A 14,636-nucleotide genomic window follows, 5' to 3' on the forward strand; every position below is an offset into this window, starting at 1 on the left:
ATTCTCTCTCTTCTTCTTCTTCTTCTTCTTCTTCTTCTTCTTCTTCTTCTTCTTCTTCTTATTCTTCTTATTCTTATTCTCTCTCTAAAGCAAGTGCCCTTCAATCTCTCTCTAATTAGAACTCCAGCTAAAACTCTTAAATTCTTCAAATCGTATGAAACTAATGGTTTCACCCACAATGATCAAACTTACTACGAATTAATTGAAACCCTAGGTCGAAATCAGAATCTAAATGCAACTCAAAATATTCTCTTCTGAATTGAGAAAAAAATTGGTGGAAAAATCAAACTTAAAGCTAAATTTTTTAATAGTTTGATTAGAAGTAATGGTCAAGCTGGGTTATTTCAAGAATCCATTAAACTATTTAATTTAATGAAAACTTCTAGGGTTTCTCCTTTTGTGTCTCCTTTTGTGTTTTACTTTCAATTGTCTCTTATTAATTTTACTTAAGCATGGAATAACTACTATGGCTAAGAAATTGTATGATGAACGGCTAACAATTAGGGTTTTGCCTGATTTATATACTTGTAATATTTTGATTAGAGGGTTATGTTTGAATTCACTAGTGGATGAAGGGGTTAGGTCTTTTAAAGAAATGTCAAAGTTTTGGAATTAATCCAGATTTGATTACTTATAATACTCTTATTGATGGATTGATTAGGGCTGGAAAAGTTAAAATTGCTCATAATCTTTTGAAGGGTATGATGAAAAAGGTTTCTGATTTGAGCCCTAATATTATTAGTTACACTACTTTGATCATAAAGTATTGTGAAAACAAAAAATTTCTGAAGCTTAAGAGGTTTTTGATGAGATGAAGGAGATTGAGAAAAAAATTTCACCATGAACCAGATTTAGAGAAAGATAAAGGAAAGAGGAAAAAAATTTGTTTTTTAGAGAGACGATTTTTTTTAAATAGCAGAAGGGATGTGATAAAGGATGTGAACGGGCTCGAGATTTGGCGTGGGGAAGGAAGATATGGTCATAGGGGTATTTTGGGTACTGAAAAGTATTAGGTTTGATCTGATGATGTTACCACTGCCAGAAAATTGATTTTGGGGCCAAAACGAACTGCCGGACACTTATTGGGGCCAAAACGGCGAGTTGGTCACAAATCGTAGGCCAAAACGGATTTAACCCAAAAAGAAAGTAGTCATTTAGTCCAAAATAATTTGAATGACTAAAAAGACACACTAGAATATCATTATATCCATTTCCGCCTAATTATTATGTAGTAAGTAGGGTTTTATGCGAGAGTCAATACATTTCAAATGACATTGATGCATCATGAATACAGAATTATGAATTTGCACATGCACTATAATCACCAATTAAGATATCTTGGACCCTAAAGGTCATATAAAGATCTTTAGGTCCATTCTAGGGGCCTAAAAGCCAATCTACTCTTAGATCTACTTTATTTAGTGCCTAAATTAGATAAATTTTGATAGCAAACTGCTTCCGTCGGGATTCGATCTCACGACCCAGGGGCTTAAGGTGTGTCCAACCCACCAAAGGATGGTGGGCTCCATTCTATCTCTTTTCATCCAGAAAGATGATCATTGAAAGGAAGATCGATCTATATCTTCTGTATTTTGTTAAATAAATTGATGAAGGACACAACAATTTCACAAATGGCTCCATCAATTTTTCTGGAAGTTAAAAGAAGAATAATGGATTTATTATTTTTTTTTGGAAGAATAATGGATTCATTAATTCGTGAAGTTTTACATTTTCATGAAAAGTTACGGGGCGAATAGTTATAAAGTACATATACATACTGCTTTCAACACGAAATCAATGACCTTAATAAAATCATCATTATGATTGAAAACTTTTCGAGAATCAACAAAAAACCGGAGAAAAACAAACACAAAACGAATGATAAATGGCAACCCCCTTCAAATAATTTTATCAAAATTAATGTAGATGCATCATTTATGAATATAACATCCAATATGGGAATTAGCTTAATTTCTCATAATGCAGAGTCTAAATTTATCGAAGCTCAGGTGAAATCAGCTAGAGCAAGAAATAGTGAAGAAAGCGAGGCGATGGCAATCCTACTCGGAATAGAATGGGCGAAAGAAAGGAATCTTACGTCTATCATAATAGAAAGGGACAACATTAATCTCATCAAACACCTTCATAACAATCAGCACGCAGTGCAATGACAATCACTCATCCACATCAATAAAATTCAGAAATGCAAGAAAGAATTTCAGACGATTACATTCAATTACACCAGGAGAGAACTTAACTCGAATGCAGACAAATTAGCAAAATGGGCGAGGAAAAAGAATGTAAGCAAGAGGTGGAAGAATGTCCCTTGTATTTTAGTCGATAAATATTGTAATAGCGTTTTTAATAATTAATGAATGTCTAGTTCAACAAAAAAAATATACATACTGCTTTTGATAATAAATAATGGATTCTTTAACTATGGAGGTGATCTACAGAACCGTGATAAACAATGTACCACGAATGGATGAACTATGAAGATTCAACACAGTAGGTCGTCATATCTGAAAAACCATAATAGAACACAAAATTCATTGGACACCATTATTTTTCACCATTGAATCTTTTTTTTTTGATCCATTGGATCTTGTGTTTGTTAACACATTTTCAGGATATTCTACTGGTTATATTCAACCAAGTAGGTCGCCACATATGAAAAACCATGAATCAAACAAAAAATTGAATCGACTCGGTTATTTTTCATCCACTGAATCTTCTTTTTGATCCATGGAATCTTGTATTTGATCAACACATTTTCAGGGTATTCTACTGGTTATATTCTTACACACCTTCAACCATTTCTCATGGATATATATTTTTGTGATCAATTATTGTGTTCTTAGACAATTTTTCGTTCTGAAACTTGTTTCTTAAATTTGTTTGCTCGATTTTTAGATTTGTTTGAACGGTTTGAAAGTTTGGTTGATTTATAAATATGGTTGACAAATTTCATAACAGATATTATAGTTGACTTTTGGGTATTGAATAATTTATTTCTTCATCAATATTGGATGTATTTTGGGCCAAATTTGAGTTTTTGAAAAGTTCGTTTCTTGATGGAGATGTATGTTTCGAATTTTTCAGACTTTTGTTCAAATGAAAAATGTTTCGTTGATATCTATTTTCTGGATCGAACATGGATTTCGGAACTTAGCTGCTACTAGCCACTTGTTTGTAATACAAACAACTGTTTGTTTTCTGCAAATAAGCATTTATTTTTGCAAACAATTGTTTTTTTTTTTCTGCAAACAACTGTTTGTAGAACTTGATTAATTGTTCTTGAAAAGCAGATTTATTCTGATGATGAAGTTTCTATTTGTTTTGAATTTTGATTAAGCCTTATTATTTTTATGAGAGATGTTACACTTACAACTAAAAGTCTGTAAAAATCATCCAGATCCTACGTGGTAATCTTGGAAACTAAATTTCATTTAATACCACATTCTCACTTCCTGAAATACCCTCTTTGTTATCTTGTTTCTCTCTCTAAACCTTTCCCTCCTTTTCTTTTAATAATTTATTATTTCTGTAACTTCTTTTATCTTCAACCTTCAATCCAGCAGAGAGAAGGAACCATTTGTTGGTGAAGAACATTAGAGTTGTGCACCATCAAAATTTTCTTTTCATTATCAAGTTTTTGGTTTATAATACTCAGTTTTTTTAAATAAAACTTAACCAATCTGTCATTCTTAACTTTTCTCTATCCTAAATCCCCCTTTAATCAAATCTCACCATCAATCACAGAAATTTCACAACCAATCACGGAAATCTCTCGAACGATTACTGGAATCTCTTCTATCCCACCTTAGATTTCTGTTCATATACCTAAATCAACAAATAAAACAGGCAAGATGTATAGATGATGATCACAACAAATCATCACTTTGGTTGGATTCATTTTTCATGGTGTCTAAAATAAATGAAAAAGACTAAGAAAAACAAGAGGAAGGAGAAGTTAGTGACATTCACAGCAAATAAGAGAAAAGTTTAGAGAGAGAAACGTTGGGAACGAGAAAGGTTAGGGCAAGTCCAATGTGGGGCTCGGGCTCCCAATTTTGGGAGCCCTTGATTTTTAGGAGCCCCGGGGCTTTTTTCAATTCCAACGTCGGGCAGAGCCCCGGGGCTTTTTTCAACTATAAATTATTAATTTCAAATATAAAATTAAAATTTAATATTATGTGAGAGAGAGAAGGAATTTTGAAAAGATGAAAAAAATTAAAAAAAGAAAAAATTAGAGAAATGATTGGAAAAACAAATTTAAAACAATTTATATTTTTTGAAAAAAAAATTAGTTTAAAAGAAAAATTAAAAAAATTAAAAGAAGTGGGGTGGACCCAAATATGGCCGTTGGGAGACCCCCAACGGCCATATTTGGGGCTGGGAGCCCAGCCCCGGGGCTCCCGGGTTGGACTCCGTGGGCTGGGGCTCCCAAATTTTGAATTTGGGAGCCCCAGCCCCCCCACATTGGAGTTGCTCTTAGTGAGAGAAAGAAGAGGGAGAAGAGGGTACATTCGGAATAGAGGGTCCCGTCTGTCGTGATAAATGCTATTAACTCTCGGCCACGTAGATCTGGACATCTTTTCTAGATTTTTAGTTGTAGGACTAGCATTTCTCTATTTTTATATCTGTTTTGATATATGCTTGATTATGTTTTTTTATCTGTTTTAATATACGTTTGATCTTTTTGATATGTTTATGATGTTATGTAAATCAAATCTGCTTTGTAAATATTTGTTTGTTTGATACAAGCTATCATTTGCTCGATATAAATCATTGCTTACTCGATACAAATTGTTGGGCATATGGGAAAAACATGTTTCAATAAAAAGGGAAAATGAGATGAACAGTGTACATTTTGTTCAAGACAAATATCAATTTGTTCAAGACAAATGTCAGTTTGATTAAAACAAAAATTAGTTTATTCAAGACAAACAATAGGTTGTTCAAGTCAATTAGTCAAATCCTAGTTTGGTAAACAAACAAGTGTTTCTGTAAGCCCTTCAGATAGAAAACAATCAATTGTTCCTTATAAAAAACGAAAAATAACAATGAACAAAGCGGTTAAAAGTAAAGGAAGGTTAAAAGTAAAGGACGGTAAAAATTTGGAGGGAACTAAAGACTAAAATATAAAAGTTTTTCACTGATAACCAAGAAACCCAAGCAATGCTAGATGATTCAATGATGCTGACTCGCAGTCTGGAGATTAGAATTCCAAGGGATGAAGGGGAGGTCCACACTTCACCAGCTCAGACTACATAGTTCTTTGTCGTGTTAGTTCGTAGGTTATGTTTCTTTACTTTCAGTTAATGTCAGTGCTATTTAGTTGGTAGTTTGTTGGTGTTGTGGTGTTTGTTTAGTTGTTCTCTTTGGTGGCTTCTGGTACAACAGCCAGAGATCAGTCCTCTCCGACCTTCTGGTAGAGAGTTGATAAGCTCCTTCTTAATTTGTGGTTCAGCCACAAGTTATGTGGTAATCTTTTGGGTTCTCTTGTCAGTTGTACCAGGCTTTTGTTCTTGTTTTTTGGTGTTGTTTTTAATCTATTTCTATCTTATTGTATGTTATTGGGACTGCTTCTGTTACTTGTTTATTAGTATTTCTTAGTATTGGTTTTAGTTTTTTATCTTATCTCCCCATCCTCTATCTTCTTTGCGGTTTTTTTCAGTTACAGTCAGTTGGTGGCGCGAAGATTTGACTGTTCTTGCTTGTTACTCTATTGTCTTGTAGTTGGGGGTTGCCTCTAGACCCCCCTGATCTTGTGTCTTGTAGTTGGGGTGGCCTTTAGACCCTCTTATTTTGTGCCTTGTAGTTGGGGGTTGCCTCTAGACCCTACTGATCTTGTGTCTTGTAGTCGGGGTGGCCTTGTTGTTGGGGGTTGCCTTTAGACCCCTTGATCCTTTGCCGCTTCTGGGCACCCCTCCTCCTGACCTTACCTTGTTAGCCTGGAACATTATTGGCTGTGGCCGAGTTCTTAACCGTAAGTATCTTTGCCGATTAATTCGAACTCATAGACTAGACATTATCTTCCTGTCGGAAACCAAAAGTACCAAAGAGCAACTTCACAAACTTCTCAACATCTAGACTCAAACAACAAGGCAGGAGTCCTGGCCCTGTATTGGTCCACGGAGTTTCTGGTGGACATTATTTATGCTGATGACCATCTTATTCATGTTAAGAGCACACACATTGGTAGTGATAAAAATTTCGGGCTCACGGGCTTTTACGGGAGCCCATACAGTAATAATAAAATGACTCCTTGGGCGACCCTTAGTAGCCTGAATCATAACACTAATAACCCATGGGTTTTAATGGGTGATCTCAACACCATTCTCCATCCTTCTGAGAAGGTCAGCGGTAACCACGAATTCCCTAATCATGCCAAAAAAAATAAAAGATGAGATCAATAATATGGGCCTCAGAGATGTTGGTTTTAGAGGCACCCCCTTCACTTGGACTAACAGAAATTTTAAGGGCGCCCTCATCCAAGAACGATTAGACCGTGCTCTTGCTAATTATAATTGGTTAATGGATTTCCCCTCTACTCTTCTCACTCACCTGCATGGTGTGGGATCGGATCACCTCCCCATCTTGCTAACCACTTCGCCGACTTCTGATCTCGGAAAAAAACCCTTCAAATTTATTCGTACCTGGATGTCGCATCCCGATTGTGGAGAGTTAATTTATAATCACTGGCCCTCTATTCCTACCAAATCCAACCTAAGCTCAATCACCTAGCTATTCAGCTCTGGCGATGGAATAAACCGGTTGTCGGGCACCTGGAGACTAAGATCAATCAGTTAACTGAGGCTCTTCAAGGGGCTAATGATCATGATTTATGTCACATGTTGAATAAGAACCTTGAGAATGCCTATATTCAGCTTGAGAGTCTGTGGAAAGAAAAATCTCGTAATGATAATATTCAACTGGGAGATCATAACACCAAATTTTTCCATGCGAAGGCTATTAATCGCAATAGGAAAAACTGGATTTCTGCGATCAAGCGGAATGATGGATCATGGAGTTACGAGGCCTCTGATATTGCTACTACTTTCTCCTACAACCTTCAGAACATCTCTACCTCTACTGGTTCTACCATCTCCTCTGACTTACTCAATCTCTTTCCTGCCCAAATTACTCCTACTCAGAATGACAGTCTGACTAGCACCCCTACGGAAACAAATATCTATAAGGTGGTTACCTCTCTCAAATCGGATTCTGCTCCAGGACCAGATGGCTACCCCCCTCTCTTCTATAAGGCAAATTGGAATACTATTAAAGGAGATGTCACTAAGCTGGTAGTTGATTTCTTTCATAATGGAACATTGCATAACCAATTGAACCATACTCATATTTACCTTATTCCTAAAACCAAATCCCCTCAAACCACCTCCGACTATAGACCGATCAGTCTTATGAATACCACTTATAAGATCATCACCAAACTGCTTGCTAACCGCCTCAAGGTGCTTCTCCCGGATATTATTTCTCCCTTTCAGGCGGCCTATGTCCCGGATCGACAAATCACTGATAATATCATTATCAGTCAAGAACTGACTCACTCTTTTAAATACTTAAAACGTTCCAAAAGCTATTTTGCTCTTAAACTAGATATGTCTAAAGCTTTTGACCGTATTGAGTGGGAATTCTTAGAGACAGTGATGAGTCATATGGGGTTTTCGGATAAATGGATTAAGCTGATTCACGAGTGTCTCTCGACTTCTACCACGGCTGTCCTTATTAATGGTAGGTCGGGTCCCACCTTCAATGTTAGTAGGGGCATTAGGCAGGGAGATCCGCTCTCCCCTTTCCTGGTCACTATTGCGATGGAAGGCCTTAGCAGACTGCTTGAAACCAACTGTTGTGACACCCCTTTCCAGGGATTCAAAATTCCCCGATCCAGTATACAAATCAAACACTTACTTTTTGCTGATGACTGTATTATTTTCGGTCAGAATTCTTTGGCTAATCTCTCCGTGCTTCAGCATATTCTGGATACCTTCTGCAAGGCCTCTGGCCAGTTGATCAATTTCGAAAAATCTTCTATTTTCTTTTCGAAAAACACTCATCCTAAGTTCAAGCTTCTCATCATCAGAAACCTTAAAGTTCATCAATCATCGGCTCTTGATAAATATCTAGGTACCCATCTTTTCATTGGAGCAAATAAAACTAGACTGTTCTCTTCTCTTACTAACCAGATCCAGTAGAAGCTCTCTAAATGGAAAGCCTCTCTTCTCTCTCAAGCTTGCCGATCTATTGTGGTCTCCACAATAGCTGCGGCTGTTCCCTGATACATACCATTCACTGGTCCGCCATTTGTCTTCCCAAAAATCTCGGCGGTCTTGGCTTTCGCCTTCCTGACCTTGACAATCAAGCTTTTCTCAGCAAATTAGTTTGGCGCCTCATTAAAAATCCAGCTTCCCCTTGGGCCGAAATTCTTAAGGCTAAATACTTTAACAAAGAGCAATTCCTTAAAGAGGCAAAAAATCACCACTCTTGGCTTTGGAAATCCATATCCAAACATATTAGTAAAGTGTCCAAACTAGTCTTCTGGGATGTTAATAAAGGTACTAATATTAACATTTGACATGACTACTGGATTCCTAATCATCCCCCTCCGCTGAACAACGATAATAATAGCCAACTCACTGTTATGGCCCAACTTATTACTAATAACCATTGGAATACGAAATTTTATCTCAATACTTTAATGATAACGTATGTAATGCAATTTTGAGTATTAATCTGCAGGTACATCAGATGGATATAGCTAGATGGTCACTTACCAAATCGGGCAACTTCACTATCAAATCCATGTATAACTATTTACGTTCTAAGAGAAACCCGTATGAAACTAAGGAATGGAAATTTATATAGGAATTGCCTGCCATTCCCAGAATCAAACTATTTGTGTGGAAATGTTGTACCAATAGTTTACCAGTCCGGGACAAAATAGGAAAGTTTATTGGTGGCTTATACGACTGTGAATTTTGTAATGATAGGGAAACTATGAACCATGTTCTTCTTCATTATGGTTTTGCTAAATCAGTGTGGTTTTTGTTTAATATTATTTGAGAAAATATACATAGCCTGCAGGAATGGATTATTACTTGGACGGACATAGACGAAGATTCAAAGACTCTTTTTGCTACCATTCTTTGGAATATATAGAAGGCCAGGTGTGATAAATGCTTCTCGCATACCAATACTACACATGAGATGATGGTAAACAGAATTAGGGGTACCCCAACATCCATTAAAATACATCAAAACAACGAGGAGTTGAATGTAACCAGTCAATCGCTTCAGTCTTTGACACCTTTTGTCAAGATCAATGTTGATGCTTCTTTCATAGTCGTTACCGAAATGGCTGGTGTAGGGTGTTTCATGCAAGACGATCATTCAGTGTTTGTAGCAGCTGCAACATATAATATTAGGGGGCAGAATGCGTAAGAATGTGAATGTTGGGCTATAATTAAGGCGTTGCAGTAGGCAAACATCAATCAGATTCCATGCATTCGGATAGAGAGTGATAATCTCAACATTATTCGGAGATTACGTCAGAAGAATCGTCAATCAGAAAACCTTATGCAGATCATTTATCAGATTGCGAACGAATTAGTAGAAGTGGACTTCTCATTTATCCCGAGGGAGAATAAAATCATGGCAGATCAGTTAGCTAAATGGGGACGAACACATGAAGGAAACTGGATGTGGACCTCGGAGCAGGCTTTTCTATCTTTATGTTCTTAGTCCTTTCTTGTACTCTCAACAAAAAAAAAATATATAAAAGTTTTTTTTTGAAATTTGTTAATGTCTTTCACATGTCCTGGGCCTATTAAGAAAAGTTCTTTTTTGTACCACTACCAATCTTTTTTGATAGTTCAACAACAAAAAAAAAAGAAAAATCGTTTTTGGTCAAACAACCATGGCTTCTTAAAATGTATGGCTGATGTCCGATTCACCTGGAACATGTCCACCCTCGTGAACAAAACTCATAGGCCATGTTAAAACTGTTGAAATATATTTCTATAGTTTGGGATATCCCATATAATATTCTCATATAATATTCCCATCTATATTGAGATATTAGGAACTAGCAAATATTAGAAACTAGTAAATATATTAGAAGCTAGTAAATATATATTGTAAAATTAGAAACTACTAAACTAGTAGTATTCCAACTCTATAAATAGAGTCTTGTATTTCTTTTGTAAACCATCAAGGAATAAAACAACTTCTTTGATCAATTTTAACTTGGTATTAGAGCCAACGATCTTAAACTTTTTTTTCTTTTTTCTGAATTTCTTTGAACAAGATTTATCTTCATATTCTCAGAGATACAGTTTTTTTTTCTGATACAATCTCTTCCTTATAACTAATATAATGGAAAAGATGGATCAGATAATTGGTACGATTTTTCAGGCAGAGGGATCCTTTAATTCAAGGATTATATTGAATGAAAAAAATTACGATATGTGGTCTCAAATCATGGAGATGCATATTGCTGTAAAAGAAAAACTTTCGTTTATTTGTGGTAATACATTACCACCTACTGAAGATGACATTAAATATGAGAAGTGGTACGTAGAAAATAAAAAAGTCAAGAGATGGCTGTTGATGTCTATGACTCCAGAAATTATGAAGAGATACATTCGTTTACCTACAACTCGTGATATTCTGAAAGCTTTATCTAAAGCTTTTTATGATGGATTCGATGAGTTGCAAGTTTTCTCATTGAATCAAAGAGCTTTTTCTGCCAAACAAAATGGGAAGATACTCTCGGTGTATTATGGTAAATTGGTTGAGATCTTTAGTGGGTTAGATCACCGTGATAAAGTGATTATGGAAAACGAAAAAGATATTGTATCTTATTGTAAATCAGACCAACGACAACGTGTGCATTCTTGCTGGGTTAGATGGTGAATTTGAACAAATTCGTGGTGAAATTTCGAGAAAAGATTCAATTCCTGATTTGGAAGAGTGTTATGCTTTGGTCCGTCGTGAGCTTGTTCGACGCACAACGACGAACGGAGAATCTGAAACAACTGATGCTTCCGCAATGATGACTCGCAACAAGACAAAGCCAAATCTTGTTAAACCTATTGGTCAATCCGACAAATCAACTTATAAGTGTACCAACTGCAACAAAATTGGTCATACCAAAAGTCATTGTTATGAACTAGTAGGCTATCCAGAATGGTGGGATCATAATCGAAAGAAAAACTCCAAGAAGACCCATGTAGTTGCACTTGTTGAGACGGAGGAAGAAAATCCAACTATTGAGCAAGCTTCAACAATGGTAGCCACTATAGGTAACGTAGGTAAGGTTTCAAATATTTCTACATATTTTTGAATAATACTTGGATAATTGATTCTGGAGCTATAGATCATATGACTTTTGATTCTAGAAAAATTTCGACCATTAATCAATCCTTACATAAATGTGTCTCTATTGCCAATGGTACTTTAACCTCTGTTGTAGGGGAAAGACCTATATCTCTTACTGACACCCTGAATTTAGACTCTATTTTGGTTGTCCCATCTTTAGATCATAATTTATTATCAGTGTCTCAAATAACAACAACTTTATTTTATGATAGGTAATGGCAATGTCCCATATGAGTCGCTTAATTTAGGCAAGTTAGTTTGTTTCGAGTCTTTATTATAATAAAATGGTCGGTTTTCTTGATTAGGTGTCTTTTGCAGAGTTAGGTGTAAAAACGGTTAAAAATGAGAAAAAGATACATGAAGGGTATTTTGGTCATTTGGATTCGAGAATATTTTGGTAATTTGTCCAAGGTCAGTGCATGAGTGAAAAGTAGAGTCCAAGGCGAGGCCATAGGAGAAAACAGAGGTCAATTCGGAGTCTGGACAAGGGAATTATGTGAAGTCAAAGTTGGGGTTGGCATTCGGTACACTCTCCGGGTATGGTTGTGGCATGCGGTATATTCCTAAACACGTGGCGCACCCTGGGAAGCATTATATCGTAGTTTTATATACTCGCTGAGCGTCGAAATGAACCCTTTAGGCATGATCTGGTATAGCGCGACTTATCCTGCTTCCATGGTCTCACTCCCACCTTCTAATCCTATCCGTCAACTTCAGCGTTTCAGATCGTACGACTTGAGAGCCTCTTTCCCATGTTATGTTCCCGTGTCACGCGAAGCAACTTAGATTCCGTGTTTCAGGCCACGACTTCTTCCCGAGCCATCCAGATCCGTGCAAGCCTAATCCAATGACTGCTGAACCTCTTGCAACTTAATAACTTGAGCCATTTCACATGCTAGCATCCGAATTAAGAAAGCCTTTCATCCCCCTCTTTCAAACAGAAACGTGTCCCCTCTTTGTTGTTATCCAAACCCCTAGCCGCCAGACTTATCATTATTAGGGTTTTTACAAATCCAAGAATTCCAAAAATAACCTCTCATTTTTCACCTACTACCATTTTAACCCTAATAAACCCTAGCCATCAACCCATCTATAAATAAATCTCTTTCTCCTTCATTAAGAGGGAGACTTGAAAACCCTCTCAATCCATCTTTCTCTACTTTTCTTTCTATAACCTAAAATCATCTTCTTCTCCTTTCTCTAGCCTCCATCACTTCTTGTCAATTTCTTTCTCTTCTAATTTCTAGATCTACTTTCTAATTCTATCCCATTTTCTTCCTTCATTTCTTTTCTACAACTAATTCCTTTCTAATTTCTTTTCTAAACTTTTCTACTTCTACCTACTCTCAAAGTGCTACTAATTAGATTTGGAGCATAATTTGGATCATACTTGGGAATCATTGGAGCAAGGAATTGGGTGATTTCTTTTCTTTGTCTTATTTATTTCCACGTATCTTGTTTTATAATGTATATGTCTTTAAATTTAATGAGTAGCTAATCTTGTATCTTGGGTTGTAGAGGAAACCCATACTTGGGCTTATTTTGAGATATGTTATTAATTAATAAATCCTTCTATTGAGCATTCCATGTCTATTAATTGTCATTTCATATATATTTTGTAATCTTGTCATTGTTCATGCTTCGTAATTAGGTATTTCATACTTTTGTTAAGTTATTAGATGGGATATGCTTTTTAGATGATGAATGGTTGTTAAGGAATATAATCTTTATATGATAATCAATTAGAACTACTTGATTTTGAAATGTGTAATTAAATAATATCTTCCGAAATCTAAATAGTTTATTATATAAGATTTTGAGTTATATATGAGAAAAGGAATTTGTTAATTGAATGCATGTTTTAGATAGTCGATTTATGTGGTGGAATCTAAAACCCTAGATTTCTTTCCCATCTTGATTTCATTCTTCTTTAGTCTATTATCCTTTTCTTTTTAAAATAGTTTTCAAAAACCAACCAAAATCAATGAATGGGGTTTTAATTTAAGATTTAGGTGAAATTCCTTGTCCCTTGGAACAATTCTCAGACTTATTAGAAGTACTATAACTTGATCCCTACACTTGGGGAATAAACCCCTTTTTAGGCCTATCAAGTTTTTGGCGCCGCTGTCGGGGATAGGCTTAATTTTATTTTCAATCTTGAATTGTTTTTTTTTGTCTCTTTTGATTACTTTGACTTGTTTTTCTTCTTTTTGTGTAGATTCACAAAGGAGCTAAAGGGAAAAAGCATCAAGGAGGAGGACATCAAAGAAGACCTTTTTAGATTTTATTTATTTTAGTATTTTATTTTATTTTGGTGAGAGAGTGTTATAACTTTTTGTATTTCTTTATTTTTTTTGTTTTGTTATAAGGACATTATTGTTTTGACCATAAATTGGAAGACATTTAATTTTGTAACCGAAACTAAGAAGCCTCGGGTTCACACACTTGCGGAAGAGTGGCTCGGGTCGTCTACAAAGGTCGTCGCCCGTCTTGAACGAGAGGTAACTTCTAGATCACCCACGAATCTCCTGTTAGTGGGTACTTGTGATGTTTTTTCTTGCCTAATTGATTGTCGAACTGTTAGTTTAGCTATCATATTAGTAAGGGCATTAACCCCATTACAAGATAGGAGTCGGATTTCATCACCGGTCTCTTGCCCATTTAGGTAACAACATTGCACAATCCCAAGCCTCACTTAAACTTAAAAATTGATTTAGACATTGGCCAACGGGTAACGAGCTTATAGGAACTTCTTGACAAGTCTAGAACTCGATTAGTATTTGGAGTATTCCCAGGAAGAGAGAACGATCCAAGCACATAATTCTTTTCCACGACCGCCTCGAGAAGAGGAAACATTGCCAAGGGTACACTTATTTTCAACTGTCATAGTTGGCTGTCTCCTAGAGAATTGCTTGATCGTTGTACTGTGACGGAGTAACTCCCTATAAGAATCATAGTTCGAGCATTGGAAAGAAATAGAAGCTGTTTAGATCTATTTTTAAGTGAAAAAGACCACCCAATGGTCTAGATTGTGTCTAGGTTGCTTGGTTGAGTCAGCTTGCTTGCGTGTGTGTTTTCCTTAGGATCTTCGTAGTTTCGTTACTCTTTAAAATTTTTTTATTTCAAAACAAGTTTTTTAAAATAGTCTTGTCTTGTCATTTGGTTTTGGGTCCCTAAGTTACATGATGAGAGGGCTCATTTTGTTAAGAGTTTGATTTGAGTGTTTTACTTGA

At 35.9% G+C, this 14,636-nt stretch overlaps 1 protein-coding gene across 1 annotated transcript; it reads left to right on the plus strand.

The window, feature by feature from the left end:
• Positions 1 to 10,398: 10,398 nt before the first annotated feature.
• LOC147557117 (uncharacterized) lies at positions 10,399 to 13,684 on the plus strand. The gene is made up of 3 exons (XM_086658755.1): positions 10,399 to 10,851; positions 10,898 to 11,107; positions 13,622 to 13,684. The coding sequence occupies exons 1-3, from the start codon at positions 10,399 to 10,401 to the stop codon at positions 13,682 to 13,684; spliced, it is 726 nt and encodes a 241-aa protein (XP_086514881.1).
• The last annotated feature ends 952 nt before the right edge of the window (positions 13,685 to 14,636 follow it).

This window comes from Eschscholzia californica, unplaced genomic scaffold (genome assembly GCF_041429995.1).
Source record: "Eschscholzia californica isolate CP2 unplaced genomic scaffold, dmEscCali1.0.p SCAF_2, whole genome shotgun sequence".
Taxonomy (NCBI): domain Eukaryota; kingdom Viridiplantae; phylum Streptophyta; class Magnoliopsida; order Ranunculales; family Papaveraceae; genus Eschscholzia; species Eschscholzia californica.